At 39.4% G+C, this 9,785-nt stretch overlaps 2 protein-coding genes across 3 annotated transcripts; both read left to right on the top strand.

The window, feature by feature from the left end:
- The first annotated feature begins 668 nt into the window (after window positions 1-668).
- On the top strand, window positions 669-4,402 carry cxcr2 (chemokine (C-X-C motif) receptor 2). The gene is made up of 2 exons (XM_017420661.3): window positions 669-887; window positions 1,646-4,402. Exons 1-2 carry the CDS (start codon window positions 804-806, stop codon window positions 2,720-2,722), a joined length of 1,161 nt encoding a protein of 386 aa, XP_017276150.1. The 5' UTR covers window positions 669-803; the 3' UTR covers window positions 2,723-4,402.
- A 1,358-nt stretch (window positions 4,403-5,760) lies between these two features.
- faima (Fas apoptotic inhibitory molecule a) lies at window positions 5,761-9,761 on the top strand. 2 transcript variants are annotated; one of them, XM_017420663.3, is made up of 5 exons: window positions 5,761-5,887; window positions 6,762-6,877; window positions 6,957-7,185; window positions 8,236-8,285; window positions 8,415-9,761. In XM_017420663.3, the coding sequence occupies exons 2-5, from the start codon at window positions 6,764-6,766 to the stop codon at window positions 8,562-8,564; spliced, it is 543 nt and encodes a 180-aa protein (XP_017276152.1). In that variant the 5' UTR covers window positions 5,761-5,887; window positions 6,762-6,763; the 3' UTR covers window positions 8,565-9,761. The 2 variants fall into 2 exon arrangements, with proteins under 2 accessions (XP_017276152.1, XP_024862659.1); XM_025006891.2 differs by lacking the exon at window positions 5,761-5,887 and adding an exon at window positions 6,499-6,519.
- The last annotated feature ends 24 nt before the right edge of the window (window positions 9,762-9,785 follow it).

Genomic DNA, 9,785 nt, shown 5'->3' with positions numbered 1-9,785 from the left:
CATGCCCTACATTTGCCACCCTAAGAAACAAAACCTTTAGATCCCTTCAATGTTTCTTCTGAAATATTCTAGTTAGTCTGTTTACAGGTGTGACTTCCTCATGACGGGGTGATTTTTTCTGTCTGAGGCTGGCAGCAAGAAGACCGGACAAAAATGGGCAGAGTAATATTTACAATGTGACAAATCAGTCACTGTGTCTTTCACTCAAAGTCAGAAACATGCAGATATGTTTTAAACCAAGGTGGGAGCAGAATGACCTTTTCTAAAACACATCTTCAGATCTTACTTCTTATAACACTCACCAAGGAAATGAAACAAGTAGAACAGGAAAAAACACAAACAAGTAAATCAGAAGTACAAGATAAACATATATCATAGGTCAAGATGTATAAAAAACACATTCTGATGTTTCAGTTTGTCCAGTTTCTGTCACATCATGTTGCACTGCGCAGCTGCATTTATAGTAAGTTTTTTTTTTTTATGTAAATCGCTTCATTTTACAATTCTGTAAACAAAATAAAATCACAGTATCAGCTCTTTTTTGCAAGGAAAACATCTCACCACATTCATCATCCACCTGTTCACCTAAAGATTGAGGTTTAGAAAACATAGTTTCCTCTGAATGAGATAAAATCAGTGGCTTGTGTCTGTTCGTTTGCCTCACAGTTTGCTCACAGCATCAGCCACACCACACCGTGTGCAGACACCCACCAGACCTGCAGGCTAGTCTGAAGCAAAGACAAGAACTTTCTGACAACTACAGGTTTATTTTTGTACAACTTGTGCACATCAAGACAGGAGGAATGAAGCAACATTTTTTCATTTTCAGTCTTTTGAACTGTTTGAACTGCTTGGTGCTGACAAATCAAGAAGAGGAAGATGGGCAGGTGTGTAATTCTTTAATTTCTTTGTATTTACATTTTTTTAATGTAACAAATGATAAACAGAGCTGTGTTAGTTTGGAAACGTGCAAGCCTAAAAGAATTGTCTTATTGCATAATTAGACTCTAAATATGCTTGTTATTGCTTTTGAGTTACAAATAAGAATTTAAACAGCTAGTTTGGGGTTTCTAAATGTTTGAAAAGCAGTTCTCCAAGTCAGGAAATTGCAAAGGTTGCTGAAGAATTCATGTTTGCAGTGTCTGTTGCAGATATGAGATGATACAGAGCAGATCTGATAAGAAGTAGTAGAGGTAAAACTATCATTAGGGTAATTAATGAGCAACAACTCAGGTGTTTCCTTATATTGTAATTAAGGAGACATGAAATCAAAGTGAGCATATCTTAATTCAACACCACTACTGCTAATATTTTCAGAAACAGAGTACTTTCTTTGAATGTAGCACCTTTTACATGCTGTTGATTGTGACAACATATTATTTCAGTATACAAAAAAATTATAGCAACACACAGCCCAGTATGTATCAGGATATATTATATATTGATACTAGGAAAGTAGCAGGTACTTATTGGGTGCATCCTGGTACTTACAGCCTGGTACATACTGGGCTGTGTCATATATTGCCACCAAAATCTTTAACTGTATTTTTTGTAAATTCACTGAAACCTCATGCCAAATCTGCTTCAGGTGTCTCACTTCTTCTTGCTGCTGCTAACCAACTGTTATGATTTTGTTTTTATTTAGACTCTGATAACAAATGAAGGCGAGGAGTATTACAATTTCTCAGATTTAGACTGGAACACCACATATGACTATGAATCTGGATCTACTCCCTGCCACACCTCTGTGCCTGGATTTAATTCTCTTGGCCTGATGATTGTCTATATCATCGTGTTTGCGTTCAGCATCGTGGGCAACAGTGTGGTCATCTTTGTGGTCTGCACTATGAAGAAAAGCAGAACTAGCACAGATATCTACCTGATGCACCTGGCTGTGGCAGACTTCCTCTTCTGTCTCACCCTGCCGTTCTGGGCCGTCTACAGTCATTTGGGTTGGATCTTTGACAACGTCTTGTGCAAGCTGCTGTCAGGCTTCCAGGAGGCAGCTGTTTACAGCGGCGTCTTCCTGCTGGCGTGCATCAGTGTGGACCGTTACTTTGCCATTGTCAGAGCCACACGCAGGCTGTCCTCCCATCACCTACTGGTGAAAGTGATTTGTGCTGTTGTGTGGGTCATAGCTGGGGTGCTGTCTCTACCTGTGGTGATTACGAGGGAGAAATTTGAAGCCGAAGATCTGGGCCAAGATATTTGCTATGAGAACCTAACTGGTGAGAGCATCCATCATTGGCGAATCAGCATGCGTGTTCTGCGACACACCGTGGGCTTCTTCCTGCCTCTGGTGGTGATGGCTGTCTGCTACAGCTGGACGGTAGTGACACTGTTCCACACCCGCAATCAAAGAAAGTACAAAGTCATGCGTGTGATCCTGGCAGTGGTGCTGGCATTTGTCCTCTGCTGGCTGCCTCATAACATTTCCGTGCTGATCGATACTCTCATAAAAGGCGGATCACTGCAGGTGGACTCATGTGAAACCCGCTACAGAGTAGAAATGATGCTGCATGTGACCCAAGTTCTGGCCTTCATGCATTGTGCCGTGAATCCAGTGCTGTACGCCTTCATCGGGGAGAAGTTTCGGAACCAGCTGCTCTTGGCTCTTTGCAAACGAGGCCTCATCAGCAAGAGGTTCTTGGCGTCTTACAGGAAAGATTCTCTCAACAGCACGGCCAGCATCAAATCTAGGAACACCTCTGTTTCCATGTAAATGACAGCTGATGGCTGATGATTTTTAGATGCTTGGGTTTATTTGATCCTTCAGTCAACCAAATGTCATGTCTGATCTCTTTACCAATAAAGACCATGCCAAGATGATGAGGTAACAAAGTGGAAATCAGGTGAGGATCAATCCAGGTAGTAAAAACATGAATACTAGCCCCCTTACAGCTCATTGAAACAATGCTTCATTTCTCATAAAAAGTGATTTAGTTAAAAACAATTGTTTATTGTGGATCTGTGTGTAATAATCAAAGGGGGAAAAATGTTGTTTTACAAGGTTGTGCTAAGATAGTATGGAAAGATGTGTTGGTACCCTAAAAGACAATTAATCTGTAATTAATCTTGTTTCAAACAAAGTGTCTGACCTTAATAACTATCACAGGTGCCATTTAGCCTATCCAAAGGGACCAAACAGCCACCGGGTTGTTTGGTTTGCTTGTGTTCACCACACTGAACATGGAGCAGAGAAAGCAAAGGTGAGAGCTGTTGAGGAGCTCAGAAAGAAGATTATAGCTGTCCAAGCAGCTTCATGTTCCTGTGATGAAGGTTTCCAATATTATTAAAAAGTATCAGATTGTAGCCAGGATGTAGATGCTAAAGGAAATGCAAACCCAGGTCAATCAGACTGATAGTGGCATAAAAAGAGCCAGGGACACCATCTAAAACCATTCAATCTGAACTCTAAGGTCAAGGTGTCACCACCCATCACTTCTGAATCATAATAAGATACATGAAAGAAGAACCAGGAGAACTTCACTACTGGCAGAAAAAAGCCAGACTAGAATCCAACAAAATGCATGCTGAGGAGCCCCAAACTTTCTGGTACTGATGAGAAAAAAGGGGAGCTTTTTGGCTCCAGTCATACCAGTTTTTGTTATTATTGTGGAAGTGTACCAACAAATATATCCAGAGTCCTTTCAACGTCTTCAGCCACCCATTTATGTAACAAAAATGAGTAAAGAGGTGCAAAAAGAGAGCTTATAGAAAATATACAGACAGAAAACAGATGAGTTAGCCATGCCAGGGTAGATGAGTGCAGGAAGTTTAGCAAAGCATGGTCTTTGCTCCTGAATCTTTGTTTGAAAACTTATTAAAAGAAAACCAAATATAGGAATAAATAGTTCATCATAATATAACAATAAACAATAGGAGGCAATCAAACTAGTTACTGTAAGTTAAAAGTTGACAATCTGCCCAGTCACACTTCTGTTTCCTCAGGAGTTTTGACATCGCCATGACAGATGATTCCAAGAATGTACATACGCCACTCCGCTGATAACGTTTGAACTCATTACAGCGGTTGCCTAAAAGCTTAAGTCGGGTGTTGCAAGTGTTGCAGGTGTAACTTTCAGGTTTTACATTTTAGATTCTCAGGATTGATTTAATAACTTTCAATCCAAATATGATTGCCATCAAGAGTAGATTTCTTTTTGCTTTTGCAAAAAAGCTGCAAACTTTGATTTTTTTTGCCACTTGATGATCTTCAGAAGCTGTAATCAAAATTTCATTGCTGTACATTTTGCAAAACTTGTGTGCTAATCATGAAAACAAAACAAAGAAACAAAAACAAGAACTATTACATTCTGATATTAACACGCTGGGCTCTGCTGAGATGTAACCAAACAAACAATAAAATGACTTTTTTCTCTCCTCCTGCCAGCAGTAAAAATATGTTTCTACAGTTGATTGACAAATCTTTTCACCAGGAAATAGTGGCGAAATCTTGTTTCTGTTTCAAACCGAATCATTTCATGACTTTGAGTGACTTGCATTTAGTCAATATTTCTCTAGAAACTGCAATTATTTGTGTCTTCATCTCAAAATTATGTCAGTTCTGTTTGTTTCATTTTTATTTTTATTGTATACCACCGACTTGTATTTTTGCATGATTAATAAAGTATAAACTTTTCATAATAATGTGTGTGCCCATACAGACAGATTTTTTGGGGCTTTGTAAATATGTGAGAGATGAAGTGAGAGGAGATAAAAAGGGAGATATCGTATCGTTTTAACAATGAATTCACTTTTTATTTTATCTATAGGTGATTCTGGAAATGTTCTAAAGGCAGAAACAAGATCTTTTTATTGTCCAGTTTTTTATGCAATATAAGTCATTTATTGCACTCTTTCTAAAAAAGCAGAACAAAAAGGTCCTTCTAACCACACACGTTGCTGCTGAGCAATGATCAGCAAGAAGTTCCTGTTATTGTTTGTGGTTTCTTGGAGGTGTGTGTGTGTGTGTGTGTGTGTGTGTGTGTGGGGGGGGGGGTCCCTAACTGTGAGAGGCCCAGGGTTGGACACCATTGGCCTAATGAGTTAGAAGTCTGCGTTGTGTCAAATAGACAATCTTTGGAAAGCCATGCCAATGAGGAGGGGTGGGGTGGGTAAATCCATACAGCTGTAAACAGCTGGCTGATTGGCCCATCAGGTTCACCTGTACAAAACACTGACTGTATAAATGGAAGACAACAGCAGCTAAGTTTGTTTCAGGATGTCTCTTTTAAAGCCTAAATCAAAAGTGACAGTTACAGAGAGAATGCACTTAAGTACTTTTGTCTAATTTGCCAGTAAAAGTAGTGTTTACTGTGCAACAAAAGCCTTACAAAATAAAGTAACCATTTATGTATTTTTCTATCATTTCAGTGTGCCCATCTGTGTCCTGTGGATAGGCTTGCCTCAAAAACTAGGAGTAATTTGGGTCCAAGTCTACATGAACACAGTAGGACAAAGTTGTTCAGACTCTGTATGTAAAAGTGAGGTTAAAGCAGTGTTAGGGTGTTTATAAATTTATATTTATGCATGAGCATTATTTTTACTGAATAAACTCAATCAATCAACAAATAAAGTGCTCATTGCAGTTTATTGCATTAAATGAGTTTCTTTTAATTGTTTCGTTTCGTCATTTTCCTGCAGCGTTTATTTTCCTAGTATTTAAAAAATAATTAGCCAAAAAAAAAAACCTTTGAACTTTCCGATGTTTGTCCAGCAGAGGGCGGAGACGAGCATGCGCACTGGCCCAGTGCCTGTTACCATAGTAACAGCATAATAACAGCTCGTCGGCGGAAGCTACCTGTAAGAGAAAAAACTGCGTTAAAGTGGACGGTTGAACGTTTTCCAAACACGGAACTTGGTGGATTTTTTCACGACCACTGAGGTAATCCCGATGGGAAGTGATGGATAAAATTATGAATTTAATCTAAGAGTTTTTTTTTATCCTATCACTGTACTGAGCGTTAGCGGTCAGAGGTTCTGAAAACATTAAACTACCTAGAACATGCAGTACTGCTTCCGCTTTGTTTCAAAATAAAATCCGATTTTGTTTAAGCTAATACCAAAGCCTAAATCCTGACTACTTTTATTGTTTTATGTGATGTGATGTGGCGTTTTATTTTACAATTTAGACACGCTTAAATTGTCTTTTACAAGCTTTTTGTGATAACCCTGTTTTCAGAGTCTACTAATATTTTATTTTATTTTTAATCTCAAGACACAATGCTGGTTTATCCTGAGTTAAAAATCTACAGAAATCATTGGTTTATTGTCTATATCAATTTTTGAATCTGACTTTTTATGTAACTTTTGGAGTGGGGGAAAAATATGTAAATATTAAACATTATATTTTCTTTACCACTGTTACTGTAGAGAAAAACAATAATATAGTTCAGTGTTTAGTGCTTGGGAGTTATCTAAAATAGTTTAGCATAAAATGAGCGCGTTTTACTAAAACAAAGCTTTAATTTTGAAAGGGCATTTCGGTCACCGGAAGTCAAAGTGCAAGAAACGTCGGTAACTTCCCGTGTTATCTTTAGCAGCGTTTCCATCACGAGTTCACTCTCTATGAAGGCTTTAATATCACGTTGTGTTACCGGGAGTGTGTATAGATGGTGTTAGGGTTAAATCTTTTACAAAAAAGTGTTTACGAGCAGACTGTTGCGACAAGCTAACTGTTAGCTCCATGTGTTAGCCGCCGTCTGTGAAGAGTTGTGTTTACTCATGAGCTCCTAAGGTTTTTTTCTTTGGACGAACAGGGATGTCGAATGACCTGGCTGCTGTGTGGGAGGTGGCACTGAGTGATGGGGTCCACAGGATAGAGTTTGAACATGGGACAACCACTGGCAAAAGGGTGATCTGCGTTGATGGGAAGGTAATCGCAGCTCGGCTCAAAGAGGTTCAAACTGCTCCTTGCTCCGGTTCTGAGTGGTTTCTTCGTTTGTGGCTCTCAGGAGGTGCTGAGGCGAGACTGGATGTTCAAACTCGTCGGGAAGGAGACCTTCAACGTGGGCCAGTCGGACACCAAAGCAACCATCAACATCGACGCAGTCAGCGGCTTCGCCTATGAGTACACCCTGGAGGTCAACGGGAAGAGCCTGAAGCAGTACATGGAGAACAGGTCAAAGGTCACCAGCACCTGGCTGCTCAATCTGGACGGCACGGACTGCAGAATCGTCCTGGGTGGGTGTGTGGGTGCACCTGTCCCTGCTTTAAACCAGCACAGGACATGCAGAGCTGTGTGATTTCTGCTCAGACCTCTCATGATGTTGCTGTGGCCGAAGCTAAGCTCTTTAAGTGCCTTAAGCTCCAGGCCTTCCAAAGACACCTTTGTGAAACTGGACAAGTTAATCCCTTTTATAACTTCTCAGCTGGTAGCCGATCAGCTGCTCCATGGCTTAAAGCACTCCTAATCTAAAATAACTACAGTGCTCTGCTGCTCTAAGGCTCAGATGTCCACAAATCTTAATTTTACTTTGAAATTGAAGAAATACAGAAATATAGAAAATGCCAAAGTAAAATCACAGACACATCCAGATCAATTAAAATACAGTACTTCTAGCTGTAAAAGCAGGATGTGTACACACAAGATTTTCACCAGTAATGGTTAATCAGAATAATGCAAATAAACAAATAAGATTATTACACTTATTCAGTTTAATCCATATTTGTTTAGTCCATCGTAGGATTGTTGGCGTTCTGAATGATTCACTTCCTCTTTACTTGCAGTTTACAGATAGACATCCCGACTTTTTGTTTACAATTTGCCAGATCTATTCAGGATTCACGGTGCACGTGAAAACATCTACCCAAAACGCAGGAAAAAGGTTCAAACTACGATACGACCCCCACCGTGTTTCACAGATGGGATGAGGTTCTGATTTGAACCCAGAAGTTCTCAGTTTGTTTCATCTGATCAAAAAGCAAACTGCAGAAAGGCACCAAAGTTGTTTTTTAACCTTTTCCAGTCCTGCTGGAACCAAAAACTCCTCAAAATTCTTCTACACACGTGTTGTGAAGCTCAAACTGACAGATCCATTTTCCTTGAATAAAACCTAAAATCACTTTAATTAAAATCCTTAAACTATTAAATAATCCTACACTTGCACATTTTTGCTACAGACCAATATAAAACATTTTTTTCTTTTTTTTTAAATAACTGATCAGGTTTAATATTTTTGTCTCTACTTTTCACAAACGTCTGTATTTGTTTAATAAACTTGTGTCTTGCAGAGAAAGACACGATGGACGTGTGGTGTAACGGAGAAAAGATTGAGACCGCTGTAAGTAATCCAAACCAAAAGCTGCAGGTTTGAAACCAAACCACTAAAATATGAAACATTACAAGAATTGCTGTAATAGAACGTTTCTTTCTTTCTTTGTCTGTTTTTTGTTTTGTTTTGCACCTGCAGGGAGAGTTTGTGGACGACGGCACGGAGACACATTTCACACTGGGAGACCACAACTGCTGCGTGAAAGCTGTGAGCAGCGGGAAGAGACGAGACGGCATCATTCACACCCTGCTCGTAGACGGCACGGAGGTGGCTGAATGCACAGAGTGACCGTCTGCCACAGCCAGCGGCACAACATACTTCATTTAGAACTGCCAGAGTTAGAGACCCAACAGAGGAACGTGTTCTCATGTGTTGATGTCCAAACTGAGCAGGATATATTAGCCATACGTTGGGTGTTGTAATGAATAAAGTAACACCGTTAGACGAAGACAGATCCTGCAGTATGTGCAGCTGTAGAAGAGATGGTGCAGCTATAAATGTTCGTTCCTCAAGATTTACTGTCTTTAAACGTTTACATTGTAAAATGTTCCGGTTGTTTTTGTTGTAAACTTGTAATTTATAACTCCTCATTCTTAATGTTGTCACATTCGAGTCCACAGGTGTCACCTTTACCTCAACCAGACCTTAATGAGCGTCTGTTGTCAAAGACATCCTGTCTCTCGTTTTTTTTCTGATAGAAACCGTTAGAGAAAGACATTCCAGTGAACGAAGACCCTCGCTGCTTCTCATCCTCCGCTGTGTTTGAATGTGAACGTTTAAACACCTGCATTCATTACTGCTTGGATGTTACATCACGGCCGTGCGCTCCGTTTAGTCCTGTGTTGTCACGTTAAATGGTCTTATTGGTTAAATCCGTTGTTAAAGTCGGAGTAAATTAGCTGCATAAAGAAGATGAAAGTGCTGTTTGTTGGCTGCAACAGTTTTAAAGACAATCATGCAGATGTGTCAGTAATGACATCACTTTTATATCCATCAGACAGAATGTGGTATAAAACTCCAGCAGTGTCACATTTGGTCATATTTTCATATAAAGACCACATCTTTTTGCTATTTAGAATTAATGCTGAGCATTTCCTGTCAATCATAGACTTGCTGAATTGAAACATTTGTATCTGAAACATTTGATTCAGCTGTTTGTTAAACTTCTATAAAAATGGATGGTAAATTCATTTTTCTCCCTTTCCTTTTTACTATTTGAGTGCTTAACTCTTGGTTCACCCACTGAAGATGATGGAAAGTCTGAGAGCTCCAGTAAAACGACTAAAAGGTTCGTTTTCCCGAGCAGATGGCCTCTGAGGTCAGCCATGTTGAACCGTAAAGCAAACTGTGATTTGTTACTGTTGTTGTATCATTATTATGAGGGTTGTCTTTTATATGCCCTGTACAAAAAGCTTCACACATGTACATATATGACATTGTTTAAAATGTAAATCAAACTTAATTTTAATAAATCTGTGAAACTGATGAGACTGCTGCTGATCTAAAGAT

Source organism: Kryptolebias marmoratus, linkage group LG6 (assembly GCF_001649575.2).
Source record: "Kryptolebias marmoratus isolate JLee-2015 linkage group LG6, ASM164957v2, whole genome shotgun sequence".
NCBI lineage: Eukaryota > Metazoa > Chordata > Actinopteri > Cyprinodontiformes > Rivulidae > Kryptolebias > Kryptolebias marmoratus.
This window is presented reverse-complemented; position numbering and strand designations above follow the sequence as displayed.

Excerpts from the sequence above, each read along its gene's own strand:
- faima (XM_017420663.3), top strand. The coding sequence starts at position 6,764 with ATGTCGAATGACCTGGCTGCTGTGTGGGAGGTGGCACTGAGTGATGGG. Across the intron at positions 6,878-6,956 it reads TGATCTGCGTTGATGGGAAG|GAGGTGCTGAGGCGAGACTG; the intron begins GTAATCGCAGCT and ends TGTGGCTCTCAG. Across the intron at positions 8,286-8,414 it reads GAGAAAAGATTGAGACCGCT|GGAGAGTTTGTGGACGACGG; the intron begins GTAAGTAATCCA and ends TTGCACCTGCAG.
- cxcr2 (XM_017420661.3), top strand. The coding sequence starts at position 804 with ATGAAGCAACATTTTTTCATTTTCAGTCTTTTGAACTGTTTGAACTGC. Across the intron at positions 888-1,645 it reads AAGAAGAGGAAGATGGGCAG|ACTCTGATAACAAATGAAGG; the intron begins GTGTGTAATTCT and ends GTTTTTATTTAG.